The 19,523-nt window shown below is 47.1% G+C and overlaps 1 protein-coding gene across 3 annotated transcripts in view; it reads right to left on the reverse strand.

Moving 5' to 3' along the window:
- ATP9A (ATPase phospholipid transporting 9A) overlaps window positions 1-19,523 on the reverse strand; it is a 167,662-nt gene that overhangs the window by 128,348 nt on the left and 19,791 nt on the right. For 2 of the 3 annotated variants that reach the window (XM_078371998.1, XM_035298943.3), the window contains exons 2-3: window positions 5,014-5,158; window positions 1,118-1,231 (exon numbers count right to left, since the gene is read on the reverse strand). In XM_078371998.1, the coding sequence (XP_078228124.1) occupies window positions 1,118-1,231; window positions 5,014-5,158 (259 nt within the window). Of the gene's footprint in view, window positions 1-1,117; window positions 1,232-5,013; window positions 5,159-7,977; window positions 8,100-19,523 lie in introns of those variants that run through there. The other variant, XM_078371999.1, reaches the window with a different exon arrangement.

Below are 19,523 nucleotides of genomic sequence, written 5' to 3' on the forward strand. Positions count from 1 at the left end.
CCACAGGGCAGAAATGTTTGTCTACTCTGTTCATGGCTGTACCCCCAGAACTCAGCACAGGGCCTGGCACACAGCAGGTGTTCAACCACCCTCTGCCAAAGCAAGGGAAGAAAGAAAAGGAGGCCGGAGAAGGAGCAGAGGGGGCTACTCGGTTCTGCTGTGCAGCACAGATTCTGCTACTTTTCCAACCCCTCACACTCAAATACTCTACATTAGACACAAAGAAAATGTGAGCTTGGAAAACAATTCAAATACAAGTTGGGCATCCCTGATCCAAAATGCTTGGGAGCTGAAGTGTTTGAGATTGCAGATGTTTTCAGACTGGGGAACATCCGTACCATCCTTACCAGCTGAGCATCTCAAATCGGAAAACAGTGCTCAAAAGGTTTTAGATTCTGGAGCACTATTTTTATTAGTTTGGAATTTCTTGTTTGTTTTTGTTTTTGTTTTGAGACACATCTTGCTCAGTCACCCAGGCTGGAGTGCAGTGGTACAATCTCAACTCACTGCAACCCCTGGCCTCCCAGGTTCAAGCAATTCTGGTTCCTCAGTCTCCCAAGTAGCTGGGACTACAGATGCATGCCACCACACCCAGGTAATTTTTAGTAGAGGTAGGGTTTCACCATGTTGCCCAGGCTGGTCTTGAACTCCTGGCCTCAAGCAATCTACCTGCCTCAGCTTCCCAAAATACTGGGACTACAGGCATGAGCCACCATGCCCGGCCAGATTTTAGAGAATTTGGAATTTTGGATCTGGGATGCTCAACCTGTGATACAATCCACGAGGACAGGAGATTTGTCTTTCTCATTTGCCACTGTGTTCCCAGAGTCTAGACTAGCGCATATACAATAAGCATGCAATAAATCCTTGCTGAGGTCATGCAAGACCCAACAGCTGACTGTATGAATGAACAGCACAGGCTTTGCTACAGTTTGATCCAGGTGGTGTATGAAATGGAGCTTCAACATTAAAGTCTCAGGGACTCCCAGTGTGTTGGCCTGAGGGCATCCTTTCCCTTACAAGGCCACCATCCCATTCCAGATGCCTGAGTGAGAGAAACAAAGAATTTTCTGTTTCCAAACCTCTGTTACTGAACAAACAATGCCGATTAACTCACCAGGGGAACCCAGTAGGTGTAGAGTGCGCCAAGTCTCATCTCAGGAACAAACTGAGAGCAGGCAAGAAGTAAGAAATAGAGGTTGAAAAAGTATTTGAACTGGTTGAACAGCACCTGGAATGGAAAGAGACAACAGAGAAGAGACACTCAGGGCTTGTCTGATGAGATCTGGAACATCTGGAGGAAAATGAGTGATTTTTTTGTTTTTTTTGAGATGGAGTCTTGCTCTGTATCCCAGGCTGGAGTGCGCACTGGTGTGATCAAGGCTCACTACAACCTCCGCCTCCTGGATCCCGGTTCAAGCAATTCTCCTACCTCAGCCTCCCAAGTGGCTGGAATTACAGGCACGAGCCACCACACCCAGTTTATTTTTGTATTTTTTAGTAGAGATGGGGTTTCACCATGTTGGCCAGTCTTGTCTTTAACTCCTGACTTTGTGATCTGTATGCCTCAGCCTCCCAAAGTGCTGGGATTACAGGCATGAGCCCCACAGCCAGCTGGGAAATGAATAATATTTAAAAAACATCCTGCGGCTGGGCGTGGTGGCTCACACCTGTAATCCCAGCACTTTGGGAGGCTGAGACGGGCAGATCACCTCAGGTCAGGAGTTTAAGACCAGCCTGACCAACATGGCGAATCCCTGTCTGTACTAAAAGTAAAAAAGTTAGCCGGGCGTGGTGGCAGGCACCTGTAATCCCAGCTACCTGGGAGGTTGAGGCAGGAGAATCACTTAAACCCAAAAGGTGGAGGTTGCGGTGAGCCAAGATCACGACATTGCACTGCAGCCTGGGCAATAAGAGCGAAACTCTGCCTTAAAAAAAAAGTTCCTGCACAAGAATACAATGTACACGATACCTTTCACATAAAGCTTAAACCCTTCCATATGCTGTTTAGAAAAACACGGGTAATAAAAGTATCATTTATTAAAGAAAGAGTAAATAATGATACCCATGAAAACTGAAAACACCGAATTCAGAAGAGTAGTTACTTCCTAAGGTGGAAGTAAAATCTAACATGGAGGGGCACACAGGGGCATCAACTATGTTATGTGTGTTTTGGGGCTTGGTTTGGTTTGGTTTTTTGAGACCGAGTCTCACTCTGTCATCCAGGCTGGAGTCCAGGGGCATGATGACAGCTCACTGCAGCCGTGAACTCCTGGGCTCAGGCAATCCTCCTGCCACAGCCTCCCAAGTAGCTGAAACCACAAGCATGCACCACCACGCCCAGCTAAAATTTTTGTTATTTGTAGAGACAGGGTCTTTCTACGTTGCCCAGCTTTGTCTTCAACTCCTGGGCTCAAGCAGTCCTCCCACCTCAGCCTCTCCAAGTGTTGGGATTACAGACCTGAGCCACTGCATCCTGACTGTGTTATTTCTTAGACTATATACTTTGTAAGTTCAATAGACCACTCAAGATAGTGTTCAAGCGGAGATTTTGGTGGGAAATGCTTATGCTATAAGGTTGAATCCAAAAAGAAAGATAAAAAGTTATGTCCGCAACATGCCAGTCACAGTGATACAGGACTGTAATCCCAGCACTTTGGGAGGCTGAAGTGGGCAGGTTGCTTGAGTTCAGGAGCTCGAGACCAGCCTTGGCAACATGATAAAACTCCATCGCTACATAAAATATAAAAATTAGTCAAGCGTGCTGGCATGCACCTGTAGTCCCAGCTACTCAGGAGGCTGAAGCAGGAGGATCAATTGAGTCCAGGAGGTGGAGGCAGAAGTAAGCTGAGATCATGTAACTGAGCTCCTGCCTGGATGACAGTGGGTCCCCCATCTCAAAAAATAAAAAGTGAAACCATGGCTGGGCACAGTGGCTCACGCCTATAATCCCAGAACTTTGGGAGGCTGAGGCGGGTGGATCACGAGGTCAACAAATCAAGACCATCCTAGTCAACACGGTGAAACCCCGTCTCTACTAAAAATACAAAAATTAGCTGGGCATGGTGGTGTGTGCCTGTAGTCCCAGCTACTCAGGAGGCTGAGGCAGGAGAATTGCCTGAACCCAAGAGGCGGAGGTTGCGGTGAGCCGAGATCACGCCATTGCACTCCAGCCTGGGTAACAAGAACGAAACTCCGTCTCAAAAAAAAAAAAAAAAGTGAAACCCTATCTCAAAAAATAAAATACAAAATAATTTTTTAACGTTATATCCACAATATGACCTTAACTCTGTAAAATAATACAGTTGAATCCTCCCCTGGGGAGCAGCTGGGTGCTAGCATGGTTCTGACCACTGGCGTGCGCCCAGGAGTGAGACTGATGCCACATGACTAGTCTGGGTCGATAGGTAATGAATAGAAGTACTGTGTCTCTTCGAGGCTAGGGCAGTTAAGAGCCATCGGTGCCTCTTGCGCCACCATGGTGACTTTGGTGGCCACATAATCCAGGTGGCATAGCTAGAAAGAAGATGGAGGAATGTGGCCCAGTCTGCATCTGACTTTCCACGAATGAGAATAAACTTACTCAAATTGCTGCCTGGGAAGCTGAAGAGGAACTTCACTTGAGCCCAAGAGGCTGAGGCTGCAATAAGCTCTGATCATGCCACTGCACTCCAGCCTGGGCAAGAGAGTGAGATCTGGTCTTTAAAAAAAAAAAAAAATTCAAATTGACCTTGAACTACACTATATAGCAGCTTTCTGCCTCTGTACTGTCACTCAATATCTAACACTGCCATTATGTTCCTTTCTGCACTGGAGCTAATTGCTACTGCCGCTTCTCAAAGTCAACTGGTGTGTGTTTGGAAGCTAAAAATAGATACTGAATTCATGTGCATGTTGGGAGAGGTTTGCTGAGTACATGTCCATGGATTTGTGTAAGTTAATATGGAAGCATTAAGCCACCAGAAACATTTATTATTAGCAAACATATTAATAAAAATTCTCTCTAGAGATGGGTAGGATTAAAATATATCTTTATTTTTTCCCCTCTAAGCTTTTATCTCCCAACTTGCCCATACTGACTAATATGTCATGATGGGGGGAAATTTAGGCACTGCTGACATTCTTTTCTGTGGTTTTGGTCATAATGCTAGGTTCCCAGCATCTCTTTTTCACTCTTAGGTTCAGCATAGCAAATACATGTGAAGTTATTCTAACTGAGCAGGTGGGGTCACACAGCCTTGCAGACAGTACCCCTTCCATCCCATCCCACCCCACTCCCCCAATGCCACCACCACCCAGTGCTGAGCCCAGGGAAGATGAACAACCAGGGGCTAAGGTGGCACAGAAGAGTCACCAACATCTGCCACAGGGAACTCATCTTTTAAGACTGTACCAGCTGGTGGAGACGTTCATGCCTATAATCCCCCAACTTTGGGAGGCCAAGGTGGGTGGATTACCTGATGTCAGGAGTTCAAGACCTGCCTGGCCAACATAGTGGAAACTCATCTCTACTAAAAATACAAAAATTAGGCCAGGTGCAGTGGGGCTTGAGCCTGTAATCCCAGCACTTTGGGAGGCCAAGGCAGGTGTATCACCTGAGGTGAGGGGTTCAGGACCAGCCTGACCAACATGGAGAAACCACATCTCTACTAAAAATACAAAATTAGCTGGGCATGGTGGCAGATTCCTGTAATCATACCTACTTGGGGCAGGGTGGCTGAGGCAGCAGAACTGCCTGAACCCAAGAGGTGGAAGTTTCAGTTAGCCGAAATCATGCCATTGTACTCCAGCCTGGACAACAAGAGTAAAACTCTGTCTTTAAAAAAAAAGCAGCCGGATGTGGTGGCAGGTGCCTATAATCCCACTACTCAGGAGGCGCAGGTTACAGTGAGCCGAGATCACGCCACTGCACTCCAGCCTGGAGTGAGACTCCATCGAAAAAAAAAAGGACTGTACCAACACATGTATTTGCCATGGAGAAAAGAAAAGAATGCGGTCCCTGCCTGCACGTACCCCAGGAAGAAAGGTGAAGAAATTGTACTTCTGGTTGTTGATGACATTTCGAGGATACCTCTGGTCCCTCTTCTCTGGATGCCCCAACCAGACAGTGCGGGGCCTGGGCTCCCCTCCCCCGCAGCATCTCAGCCACTCGCAGCACCTGTGGGAAAGACAGACCCACACATCAAGGCCACACCCACGCATCGAGGCTGTGCTCATGTCTGCCCACTCTTCTTAGAATGCTTTTCTCCAAAGCATCTTCTCTGGCTCAGGACCACAGCCATACCTGGGGCTTCATCTTTCAGTGAAACAGGAAAACAGAGCAGAAGCTCCCAAGAAGCTGTGGTCCAAACAAAAGATGCTTTGTCACCAAGATGCCCATCAACAGTGGACTGGATAAAGAAAATGTGGTTCATACACACCATAGAATATGATGCAGCCATAAAAAAAGAATGAAATCATGTCCTTTGCAGCAACATGGAGACAGCTGGAGGCCATTATCTTAAATGAACTGATGTAGGAACAGAAAACCAAATACTGCATGTTCTCACTTATAAGTGGGAGCTGAACATTGAGAGCACATAGACACAAGGATGGGAACAACAGACACCGGGGACCGCATGAAGAGGGACGTTTGAGGAGGGCATGGATTGGAAGGCTAGTTATTGGGCACTGTGCTCACTACCTGAATGACAGGATCATTCATACACTAAGCCCCAGTGAAACCCAATTTACTTACTTAACCAACCTGGACATGTACCACCTAAACCTAAGATAAAAGCAGAGGAAAAAAAAATTTTTTTTAAAGGATGCTTTGTCCCCAGTCCCAAATGATTTACACCCATGCATTGTTAAGCGAAAGGGATTCAGTTTTTTGTTTGTTTGTTTTTTGAGATGGAGTTTCGCTCTTGTTGCCCAGGCTGAAGTGCAACAGCATGACGTTGGCTCACCACAACCTCCACCTCCCAGTTTCGAACCATTCTCCTGCCTCACCCTCCCAAGTAGCTGGGATTACAGGCACCCGCCACCACATCTGGCTAATTTTTGTGTGTATTTTTAGTAGAGACGGGGTTTCTCCATGCTGGTCAGGCTGGTCTTGAACTCCCGATCTCAGATGATGTGCCCACCTTGACCTCCCAAAGTGCTGGGATTATAGGCATAAGCCACCATGCCCAGCCAGGGTTACATTTTAAGAAATGCAGTAGGCCATTTCAGCACTGTAGAACATTCTAGAGTGACTTACACAACCTGATGCGATCACTTACTACACACTAGGCTTGATGGTACAGCCTATTACTCCTCAGCTGCACACCTATACAGCATGAGACTGTGCTGAATAAGGCAGGCAGTCACAGCATAATGGTAAGTCCTTATCTCTAAACACAGGAAAAATACAGTATTATAATCTAATGGGGCCACTGTGACATATGTGGTCCATGGTTGGCTGATACGTCATTATGTGGCATAAGACCGTGTTCCAAGAAGTAGGATTCCGCCAGTCATGGTGGTAATCCCAACACTTTGGGAGGCTGAGGCAGGAGGATCATTTGGGGCCAGGAGGTTGACACCAGCCTGTGCAACAAAGAGAGACTCTCATCTCTGTTAAAAATTAATTTTTTTAAGATAGGCTTTATTTTAAAATAAAAGGATTTAAGAAAATAAATATATCACAATAAGTACTATTATTACACCTACGTTTCACAGATGAGAGAGAAACTTGGACCGGGCACTGTGGCTCATGCCTATAATCCCAGCACTCTGGGAGTCCAAGGCAGGCGGATCACCTGAGGTCAAGAGTTTAAGAGCAGCCTTACCAACATGGCAAAACTTTGTTTCCACCAAAAATATAAAAATTAGCCAGGTGTGATGACACATACCTATAATCCCAGCTACTCAGGAGGCTGAGGCAGGAGAATTGCTTGACCCCAGGAAGCGGAGGTTGCAGTGGGCCAAGACCATGCCACTGCCCTCCAGCCTGAGTGACAGAGGGAGACTCCATCTCAAAAAATAAAAATTAAAAAAAAAATGTGAGGGCCAGCAGGGTGGTTCACACCTGTAATTCCAGCACTTTGGGAGACCACAGAGGACAGATCACAAGGTCAGGAGTTTGAGACCAGCCTGACCAACATGGTGAAACCCCATCTCTACTAAATATACAAAAAAAAAATTAGCTGGGTGTGGCGGCATATACCTGTAACCCCAGTTACTCAGGAGGCTGAGGCAGGAAAGTTGCTTGAACCTGGGAGGCGGAAGTTGCAGTGAGCCAAGATCGTGCCACTGCACTCCAGCCTGGGTGACAGAGGGAGACTCTATCTCAAAAACACACAAAAAAAGGGAGAGAGAAACTTGGAAGAGCTAAAGCACCCAAGTTTTCAGAGACGTAAGAAACAGCTGGTTCCGGCCTTGAGCTGTGTCAACCTTATTCCAAAGCCTAGCGCCTCTTCCCCACCCCATGCTGTCACAGCTGCTGGTTATACCAAGATTGCTATATAAAGGAAAAGAGGGGGCGGGGGAATCTCCTCTCCTCCCCTGGCTTTCCTTTTCAGCAACACATTAGAGGAGCAAGCCACAAAGATGATGTCTCAGAGCTCCATATAACCTGGAGAGAAGCCAGCACACCAGCTGTCGGCAGAACTACCCTAAGGGCACCCCCAACCTGGTATTCCCAAGAGGGCAACTCACTGGTGCCAACATCAGCACCCCACTCCCAGGTCATCCTCCCAGGATGAAAAGGAACATCTCGGAATCTGGGCTGCTTTGACAAAACAAAGCTACTCTGAGGACCCCAAAAAGGGTAGCTTTATTAAACAGGGCATTTTTAAAAGTACGAGCTCCTGAAAAACAGCTACAAAAACGTCCCTTGCTGGACTGCTCACCTCACTGCCACTACACTCACAGGCTGGGGCAAGGCCCCAGCCCTGCCAGGCCCCTGGATGACACCAGCTGAGGTGAAACCAACCAGATGTGGCAGCAACTCACATATTACTTGTCCACCGCAGACCTTCCTTCTTCCCTTCCTCCCACAGGGCAGGTGCTACGGGGTGCTGAGGTACAGAGCTGAGCAAACACAGTCTCTGTGCCTCTGGACCTTAAAGATGAATGAGCCAGCAGGCTGCCTGCTCAGAGGCTCAAAATTTCCATGATGAAACACAATGCTCTTTCTTAAAAATAGCATCCTCATTCCAGTAAACCCGCGCTCACGTTGGAGTGTGGCTCTGCTAAGAGGTTTCACTTCTAGTAACTCATTCTTGTTGGCCCCTTTCTAAGTTGTCCAAAAGCCAGAGACACACACAGAAGCCTCAAGAAGTCCAACCTCTCTCCCCACTCCTGTTCCTGAGTGCAAATCTCCCATGCTGGCCATCAGTGGACACTCACTGAACAGCCTTTGAATAAATGGAGGAAGCAAAGGAGGAGGGGAAGAGGAAAGGGATGGGAGAAAAAGGGGAAGGACGGGAGGAGGGAGGGAAGATTCATTTGACAGAAAGCACATCACTGGATTTGCAGAAACCTTCCTGGATGGTTAAGACTGACTCCTCTGTAAGCCAGTAATTCTCTCCCAATCCTATACTGATTTTCATAGTTGTATAGTTCTAATGAAAGATGAAAAATGAATTTAAGGGAATCACAAACTGTCAGGTTGACTGTTTATACAAATTTTTTGTTCTGTTTTGTTTTAGCGGAAGTTTCCACACATCAAGCTATCTGGTTACACTATTCATTACTTAGCCTATGATCTCTGGGCCTACACACAAAGTACAAGACACTCTGCACTGTGGGAGCAAGAGACTGGAAACAAACTTGACCATCTGTCTCAGTCTCTTCCTGCTGCTATAACAAAATACCTTATGCTATGTAATTTACAAACAATGGAAATGTATTGCTCATAGTTCTGGCAGCTGCAAAGTCCAAGATCAAGGCACTAGTAGATTCAGTATCTGGTGAGGCCCATTCCTCATGCCTTTTTTTTTTTTTTTTTTTTCTTAAGGCAGGGTTTTGCTCTGTTACCCAGGTTAGAGTACAGTGGTACAATCACAGCTCACTGCAGCCTCAAACTCCTGGGCTCAAGCAATCCTCTTACCTTAGCCTCCCAAGTATATGGGACTATGTGTCACCATATCTGGCTAATTTTTTAATATTTTGTACAATTGGGGGTCTCACCATGGTGTCCAGGCTAGGCTCAAATACTTGGCCTCAAGCTATCCTCCCAAAGTGCTAGGATTACAAGTTATGCCACCATGCCTGGCCCCTCATTCATTTTTTTTTTCCTTGAGATGGGGTCTCAAGTTGCCCAGGATGGAGTGCAGTGGCATGATCTCAGCTTGTTGCAGCCTCAACCTTCCAAGCTCAAGCAATCCTCCCACCTCTCAGTCTCCCACATAGCTGGGACTATAGGGCATGCACAACCACACCTGACTAATTTTTGTATTTTTTTTTGTAGAGACGGGGTTTTACCACTTAGCCCAGGCTGGTCTCAAATTCCTGGGCTCAAGCGATCTGCCCACTTCATCTTCCAAAGTGTTGGGATTACAGGTGTGAGCCACCGCACCCAGCCCCTCATGCCTCTTTTATAAGGGAATTCATGAGGATTCTGTCTTCATGACCCAATCACCTCCTAAATGCCCCACTTTATAAAAATATCACATTGGGGGTTAGAATTCCAACATATGCATTTAGGGGAAAGGGAAACATTCAGACCATAACACTCATCAAAGGGAGGCTGGTTAAATAAACAGGGATAAACCAGAAAAAGAAATTCCAAACATCCTCTAGAGAATAAGATCCTCTTCCAGTTCCAGGCACTTTGGGAGCCACAGGTTACGGTGCAGACATGTCCAGGTCCACATATAACCACATACAAACAGTCCCGAAAATGGAACAGAAATGGCATCAAGAAATCATAGTCTACATGTATCCCATTGGGGTTTTTGATTTTAAAAGAAATTTTTTAAAAATCCCAGTCACAAAGATATAAACTAACTTCCTTCCTTCCTTCCTTCCTTTCTTCCTTCCTTCCTTCCCTCCCTCCCTCCTTCCCTTCCTCCCTCCCTTTCTCTCCCTCCCTCTCTCCCTCTCTCCCTCTCTCCCTCTCTCCCTCTCTCTCTCTCTCTTTGATGGAGTCTCTGTTGCCAGGCTGGAGTAGTGTGGCGTGATCTTAGCTCACTGCAACCTCCGCCTCCCGGGTTCAAGCGATCCTCCTTCCTCACCCTCCTGAGTAGATGGGACTATAGGCGCGTGCCACCACACCCAGTTAACTTTGGTATTTTTAGTAGAGACAGGGTTTCCCCATGTTGGCCAGGATGGTCTCCATCTCTTGACCTCGTAATCTGTCTGCCTCAGCCTCCCAAAGTGCTGGGATTACAGGCATGAGCCACCACACCCGGCCAAAGATACAAATTTCTTAAGTGGGTAGACCCCAAGTTCCTGAGGAACATGCACTTTGCCAAGAAGCACAATGAAAAGGGCATGAAGAAGATGCAGGCCAACACCACCGAGGCCATGAGTGCACACGTCGAGGCTATGGAGACGCCTACAAAGCCCAAAGAGGTTAAGCCGAGGTTGTGTCAGCAACAACCTCGATCCACCTGCCCACACTACCCACTCCAAGCTTGGGACGTGTGCTCATGCCCGCACTGTTAAGGGTCTCAGGCCGTGCTGGCCAAAGCCAAGGATCAAACCAAGGCCCAGACTGCAACTCCAGCTTCAGTTCCAGCTCTGGCTCTCAAGCGTGCCTGGGCCCCTGGCCAAGATGGTGAAACCCTGTCTCTACTAAAAATACAAAAATTAGTCAGGCATGGTGGCAGGTGCCTGTAATCCCAGCTACTCTGGAGACCGAGGCAGAGAAATGCTTGAACCCAGGAAGTGGAGGTTGCAGTGAGCCAAGATCGTGCCATTATACTCCAGCGTGGACGACAGAGCGAGACTTCATCTCAAATAAAAAAAAAAAGTGCCCAGGTCCCTAAAAGGCTTCAGAGTAGAGATCTTTGTCTGCCAACGTGAGGACAGATGGATCTGTATGACCTCTGGGCTGCCGTCCACATGGGGCTGGCGTCTTCACCAAATAAGCCCGAGGCAGGAAGAAACAAGCAAACAACAGAATAGAGCTGTGTGCACAAAATGACCCAATATGCAAATACACAAAACTGAAAAGCAAGGGCTAAAAGGTGTGTGTAGGATGCCATTCTTTGCATGAAAGCAAGAGGACATACATGCAGGGAGATGCTTACATGTGCACAATCTCCATGACAAGCTGGTAACACTGGCTCCCTTTCAGGAGGAAGAGGTAGGGACAACTTTTCCTGTATATTCTTTGGTAAGATTTGTGGTTTTTTACATTCCAGACATATTGTCTATGGGACTAAATGTTCCTGCAGCTAAATTCATCGTACTAAGCGTTCTTTTATTAAGTGCTCACCTGGTACAAAGTACTATTCTAGGTCCTTTGGGACCAATCATTGGAAGAGAATCCTTGCCTTCTCCTTCCTCACAATCTCACTGCAAAACTGGAGTGTTCGGCACAGGATAAAATAAGAACTTTGTGTTACCTGAGCCAAAAGCCCATCTCATTTAACCAACTTGATTGTTACCACATTCATTCATTTTCTACCTGCACTGAATGTAACCTGCACCCTTTAATACAGGATTTATTTGAGTTTCAAGTCAATAGTATTTACTGAACACTCAGTAACAAGGCAAGTCACAGCGGCTTCCTTTTTGGCACTCATTCATTCCCAAGTGTGCCCTGAGTGCTCGCACAGTGGCCGCCCTCACCTAGGAACTGGGCATTCAGTAGTTAGCCAGACAGACCAGGTCCTCCTCCATGGAGCCTGTAACCCAGTGGAGGGAGACAGTAAACAACTTCCCACAAGAAAATAAGGCCAGAGGCCAGAGAGTGGATGGGGAAGGTAAGGCCAGGGGCCAGAGAGCGGATGGGGAAGGTAAGGCCAGGGGCCAGAGTGAATGGGAAAGGGGTGTGGCCCCAGGAGATCGGGTGGCCAGGGAGGTGAGGTGACAGTTGAGCTGAGTGCCAAGAAGTAACTGCCATGCACCCATACGAGGAGGTGGAATCCAGGCAGATGGAACAGCAAAGGCAATGATCCAGAGGTGGGAAGCGGCCTGGCACTCAAGAAGCCTGCAAAGGCAGCGGCTGGCTGCAGCAGAAATGCTCTCATCACATGGGAGAAGATCAAGGACAAGGAAAGAGGAAATAAGGGGCAGACAACACAGCGCTTTGTCGCCAGGGCAAGGACTCTAGATGTTGCTGCGTACACAGATCATGTGAAGGTTATGAGCAGGAGAGTGGCATGATCTAATTTATGGTTTTAAAAGGTCCCCCAGGCCACTGGTCAGAGAAAACACTGCAGTGAGCAAGAGCTGAAGCAGATAATGGTATATAGGCTTTCTTTTTACGGGAATGAAATGTTCTAACATTGCAGTGATAGCTACACAACTCTACAAGTGTACTAAAACTTGCTGAATTGTACACTTTACACAGGTGGATTATAAGGTATGTGAGTTACAGCTCAATAAAACCGTTATATTAACAACAACAACAAAAGTGGAAACAGGAATTATTTACGAGGCTGGTGCCATCATCAAGACAAGAATATACAGTGGTCCAGGTGGGGAGTGAGGCATAGGGTACCAGGGCACAGACTCTCAATGTTATGGATGTAGAAATGCACAATCTCTAAACTGTCAACAACGATCAAGAAATGCACTGTCCCATTTAATGTCCACAACAATCCTACAAGGTACACGCACCACCCCTATTGTTACAGTGGACAAAGGGAGCCCCAGAGGACTTGGTGGCTTGCCAAGATCATGTGCTACATCCGCTCTCTCTCCTACAGAGGGTCAGAAGCAGGGATGGAGCCCAGGCCTGTCTGATCCAGACCCTGGGCTAAGAGCTTTCATCCTGCACTACCATGAACAGCCTCATCTGCAAAATTCTTTCACGGCACTACTTTTTTCCCAGTCATTCAGTTCATAAATGGGAAGGCTCTTTGGGGACCATCAAGAGTGACCATTCTGTCCATTCAGGAGCTCTCTTGCCCCATACCCATTCACCTTTGAGCCACTTACCAGTGTGTTCTCTCAGCGCCAACGTCACGCCTGATTACCTGCTCTGCCACAATGGACAGAGTTCCTTTATGCTACTCTCCCTTATGAATTATTTCCTTTTCTAATTACACGGATTTTTCTTTTCTTTTTTTTTGAGACAGAGTCTCACTCAGTCGCCCAGGCTGGAACGCAGTGGCGAGATCTCGGCTCACTACAACCTCTGCCTCCCAGCTTCCAGCAATTATCCTGCCTCAGCCTCCTGAGTAACTGGTACTACAGGCATGCACCACCACGCTGGCTAATTTTTTATATTTTTAGTAGAGACAGGGTATCACCGTGTTAGCCAGGATGGTCTCGATATACTGACCTCACGATCCTTCCGCCTCGGCCTCCCAAAATGCTGGGATTACAGGCGTGAGCTACCATGCCCGGCCTTAATTACAAAGATTATTAATCTACCAGGTCACTCTTTGCACACATGTGGGGCCCAATGTCTGTACAGACATTCAGCCTTACCAAAAATAAGTATTCCCAGTTGAACTAAGAAGTGTATTCACAGAAAAAGAATACAAAAGATACTATTCACAGTATCGTTGCTGGGAAGTGAAAAAAGAGAGCTGTTAGATGAAGTCACTTGTACTTTCTGCTGTACTCACTTCTGCGTATTCTAATTTCTTATAAGCATGTATTACTTTTCAATATTGATTTTAAAGATGATGTTAACTAAGCAAAAAACTAAGCAGAGGTACTGTGGTGCTGAGCTTTGAGCTTATATGCCTCAAGGACTCATACTAGGGGATACAAAATCAAACACCTCCAGGGGACAGCCAGGTAAAATAAGTAAGCAAAAGAGCCAGGTGTGGTGGCACAGAGCCATATCCCGTCTATATGCTATGCCCTATATATCCTAAGCATCTACAGTCCCAGATACCCAGGAGGCTGAACTGGGAGAATCACTTCAGCCCAGGAGTTTAATTCCAATCTGGGCAACATAGCAATATTCATTCAGTTGCTAAAAAAAAAAAAATTTATATATTTAAAAAAAATTTTTTTTTTTGAGACAGTCTTCTCTCTCACCTAGGCTGGAGTGCACTGGCGAAATCCTGGCTCACTGCAACCTCCGCCTCCTGGTTCAAGCAATTTGAACCATTGTGATGGGATGACCCACCACCAGCTAATTTTTTTGTATTTTCAGTAGAGACAGGGTTTCACCATGTTGGTCAGGCTAGTCTCAAACTCCTGGCCTGAAGTGATCTACCCACCTCAGCCTCCCAAACTACTGGGATTACAGGCATGAGCCATGGCACCCAGCCTAAAAAAAACCTTTATTTTTACTTACTTTTTTTTTTTTTTGAGACAGAATCTCACTTCATCACCAGGCTGGAGTACAGTGGCACAATCACGGCTCACTGCAACCTCTGCCTCCCAAGGTGAAGCAATTCTCCTGCCTCAGCCTCCTGAGTAGCTGGGATTACAGGCTTGTGCCACCAAACCTTGCTAATTTTTTGTATTTTTAGTAGAGATGGGATTTTGCCATGTTAGCTAGGATGCTCTTAATCTCCTGACTTTGTGATCCTCCCACCTTGGCCTCCCACAGTGCTGGGATTACAGGCATGAACCACCAAGCCTGGCCAAAATTTTTTAAAAGGAAGCAAACTGGGCCGGGCAGGATGGCTCATGTCTGTAAACTCAGCATTTTGGGTGGGTGGATCACTTGAGGTTGGGAGTTTGAGACCAGCCTGACCAACATGGAGAGACCCTTATCTCTAGTAAAAATACAAAATTAGCTGGGCATGGTGGCACATGCCTGTAATCCCAGCTATTAGGAAGGCTGAGGTAGGAGAATCGCTTGAACCCAGGAGAAGAAGGTTGCGGTAAGCTAAGATCACGCCACTGCACTCCAGTCCGGGCAACAAGAGCGAAATTACGTCTCAAAAAAGAAAAAAGTAAGCAAATTGAACTCAATATAGATTGTGGCAAGTAGGGAAGCACAAGCTCCATCAAAAGTGTATACACCTCTCAACCGGGTACAGTGGCTCACTCCTGGGATTACAGAATCCCAGCACTTTGGAGGCCAAGGCAGATGGAACACCGGAGGTCAGGAGTTCAAGTCCAGCCTGGCCAACACAGTGAAACTCCATCTCTACTAAAAATACAAAAGTTAGCGGGGCATGGTGGTGCATGACACACCTATAATCCCAGCTACTTGGGAAGCTGAGGCAGGAGAATCTCTTGAACCTGGGAGGCAGAGGTTGCAGTGAATAGAGATCATACCACTGCACTTCAGTGTGGGTGAAATAGCAAAACTCTGTCTCAATGAATGAATGAATGAAAAAGAAAGTATATGCCTCTCTCCTTTACAGTGCTCCAATGTTAAGCTTTCTCAATAAAGAATGCTGCAGGGAAGCTAGTACGGTGGCTCACACCTGTAATCCCAGCACTTGGGAGGCTGAGGCGGGTGGATCACTTGAGGTCAGGAGTTGAAGACCAGCCTGGCTAACATGGCAAAACCCCATCTGCACTAAAAATACAAAAATTAGCCAGGCCTGGTGGCAGCTGCCTGTAGGCCTGAGTCCCACCTATCTGGGAGGCTGAGACAGGAGAATCTTTTTTTTTTTTTTTTTTTCTTTTTTTGAGACATAGTTTTACTCTTGTTGTCCAGGCTGGAGTGCAATGGCATGATCTCAGCTCACCGCAACCTCTGCCTCCCAGGTTCAAGAGATTCTCCTGCCTCAGCCTCCCAAGTAGCTGGGATTACAGGCTTGTGCCACCATGCCCAGCTAACTGTGTATTTTTAGTAAACGCAGGGTTTCTCCATGTTGGTCAGGCTGGTCTTGAACTCCTGACCTCAGGTGATCTGCCCGATTCAGCCTTCCAAAGTGCAAGGATTACAGGTGTGAGCCACTATGCCCGGCCTAGGAGAATCTCTTGAACCCAGGAGGCTGAGGTTGCAGTGAGCTGAGATCAGCCTGGGCAACAGAGCGACACTCTGGAGGGACACATGTGAACCACCAGCTATGACTCACCAGCCCCACCTGCATTTAGGAAGGTGGCTTCCCCCTTCCCCACAGGTGCAGACCACCTCTGGCCCTGCAAGCCTGCCAACTTTCTTGCCATCCAATAGCCTGGACCCCACTGTCCCCAACCAGTTATGAACCCTGCCTCCAGAGAGGGCCCCTTCCAAGCATGTCCTTTCTTGGGTCTACTCCCTCAGTCCTAGGCTGCCATACAGAGGTCTCTTCTATCCTACACTTAGTTTTTATTTATTTTTCATTTTGAGATGGAGTCTCACTCTATCTCCCAGGCTGGAGTGCAGGGGCATGATCTCAGCTCACTGCAACCTTCACCTCTAAGGGTTCAAGCAATTCTCCGCCTCAGCCTCCAAAGTAGCTGGGATTACAGGCACCTACCACCACACCCGGCTAACTTTTGTATTTTTGGTAGAGATGGGGTTTCATCATGTTGGTCAAGCAGATCTTGAACTCCTGATCTTGTGATCCACCCATCTCAGCCTCCCAAAGTGTTGGGATTACAAGAGTGACCCAACCCGACCAGACTTTTTTTTTTTTTTTTTTTGAGACAGCGTCTAGCTCTGTTGCCCAGGCTAGAGTGCAGTGCACAATCTTGGCTCACCGCAACCTCCGCCTTCCAGTGTTGAAGCGATTCTCCTGCCTCAGTCTCCCGAGTAGCTGGGATTTTAGGCGCCCACCACCATGCCCAGCTAATTTTTGTATTTTTTTAGTAGAGACAGGGTTTCACTGTGTTGGCCAGGCTGGTCTCGAACTCATGCCCTCATAATCTGCCCACATCAGCCTCCCAAAGTACTAGGATTACAAGCGGCGGCCACCACACCCAGTCTTTTTTTTTTTTTTGAGACAGGCTCTCACTCTGTCGCCCGGGCTGGAATGCAGTGCTGTTAGCTCACTATAACTTCTGCCTCCTGGGTTTAAACCTCAGTCTCCTGAGTAGCTGAGATTACAGGTGCCCACCACCACACCTGGCTGATTTTTGTACTTTTAGTAGGGATGGGGTTTCACCACATTGGCCAGGCTGGTCCTGAACTCCTGACCGCAAGTGATCCACCCACCTTGACCTCCCAAAATGCTGGTATTACAGGCATGAGCCATCCCACACCCGGCCCGCTTATGCGTTAATCATGGTTTTAAAAGTCAATTTCCTCCATCTTCTTTCCACTGGTTTAGCTGAGCCCAATCCCATATCTGAATTTCAGGTATGATGAGCGCAGGCTCCAGGCTTACCCAGGGAGAGCCCTGGATATTCTGGACACAGTGACTGGCTTGAGAAGGGACAGTGAGACCCCTGGCTGGGATTTTGCTAAAAATACTCAGAAAGACATGTTCTTCTCCCTGGGGTTGCTAAGGTAGCAGAAAACATGCCTGGGCAGGGGACAGACACCCTGTTCCTGTTTAGGGACTAATCAGCCTAAAAATGAAGCCCAGAGGAAAACAGCAGAGACGAGAAGATCCTGGTAACCCACAAAGCCTCACCCACCCCTGGACGCAGCCTCAGAGTCAATAAAATGGCTTCTGTTGTATTTTACTTCACTCAAGCCAATTTACTTTATTTTATTATTATTGATTTAGAGACAGAGTCTCGCTCTGGAGTGCAGTGGCACAATCTTGGCTCACTGCAACCTCCGCCTCCCGGGTTCATACGATTCTCCTGCCTCAGCCTCCTGAGTACCTGGGATTACAGGCATGTGACACCACACCCGGCTAATTTTTTGTATTTTTAGTAAAGACCTGTTTTCACTGTGTTAGCCAGGATGGTCTTGATCTCCTGACTTTGTTTTCCACCTGCCTTGGCCTCCCAAAGTGCTGGGATTACAGGCATGACCCATCACACCTGGCCATACTCTGACTTCTTCACAGTTGTACTGTCCAGTTCACCTTAGTGGCTTCTCCCACATGTGACTATTTAAAGTTTCAATTAATTAAAATAAGCCAAGTCCTCCTTTTCCCCTAGGCACACTGAGTGCTCCGTAGCGATATGTGACCACTAAACATGAACAAGACTGTGCAGACGCAGAACGTTCCATCACGGCTGAAAGTTAGTTCTACTGGGCAACACTGAGAGCATCCCTTTCAAGACCCCTCCTCCCACCTTACTCTTGAACTGATGGCAATGCCAAAGACACACGTGTGAACATTAGCAGGTGAACCTCACAACAGAGGGAAACCTGTCTAATCAGAGTTTCCAAACTTCAGCCATTTTCATGCACACACGGGATTTCTATGATCTCCAAATGACTCTACCTTCTACCTGCACAATTTTGTCTAAACATGATTGCCTTACATCAGTTCTCAACTAGAAGCAGTTTTGCACCCCTAGGGTGAGTATCTGGCAATATCTGGAGACACCGTTAGTCATCAAGACTCCAAGATGCTACTCTCATCTGGTGAATGGAGGCAGCCAGGGATGTCGAGAGATACCTTATGACGCACAGACAATCTCCATAGCAGAGAAGTATCCAGCCCCAAATGCCACGTGTGCCCAGTTGAAAACTCCTGCTCTAGGTTTTATAATAAACTATTTGTTTAAAAATGGATTCATCCTATTCACATAAATGTATTTTAAATGATAACCTCTGGCCAAGCACGGCTCACACCTGTAATCCCAACACTTTGGGAGGCCAAGGCAGAAAGATCACTTGAGTTCAGGAGTTGGAAACCATCCTGAGCAACATGGTAAGACCTCATCTCTACAAAATTCAAAAATAATTAGCCAGGCATGTGGGCACATGCCTATAGTCCCAGCTACTTGAGAGGCTAAGGAGGGAAGATTGCTTGAACTCGGGAAGTTGAGGCTGCAGTGAGCCCTGATCATGTCACTGGACTCCAGTCTTGGGGACACAGCAAGATGCTGTCTCAAAAAAATTTTTAAAAAGATAACCTCATGCCATTACCATAACTAGAAACCAGTATCACTTGCCATAAATAGAAGATAAATAACAAAACCAGCACAATGAAAAGCAAACTGTGTTACTCCACTCCAGCTGGCTGCTGCAGCTGGCAGTGCCTCTGAGCCCAAAGTCTACCCTACTGCTGCTCCTTCTTTCTTCTTCCCTTTTTCTTTTTTTTTTTTTTTGGAGATGGAGTCTCACTCTGCCACCCAGGCTGGAGTGCAGTGGCACCATCTCAGCTCACTGCAACCTCCGCCTCCCAGGTTAAAGCAATTCTCGTGCCTCAGCCTCCCAAGTAGCTAGGATTACAGGTGTGCACTACCATGCCTGCCCAATTTTTTATTTTTAGTAGAGACAGAGTTTCAGCATGTTGGCCAGGCCTGTCTCAAACGCCTGACCTAAAGTGATCCACCCACCTCGGCCTCCCAAAGTGCTGGGATTACAGGCATGAGCTGTTGCACCCAGCCCCTCCTTTCTTTATTGCTGAGAAGTTAGCAAGTGTCTAGTGTTAAAAAGTGGGCCCTTGGATGTCTGCAATCCC

This window comes from Callithrix jacchus, chromosome 5 (genome assembly GCF_049354715.1).
Source record: "Callithrix jacchus isolate 240 chromosome 5, calJac240_pri, whole genome shotgun sequence".
Lineage (NCBI taxonomy): Eukaryota > Metazoa > Chordata > Mammalia > Primates > Cebidae > Callithrix > Callithrix jacchus.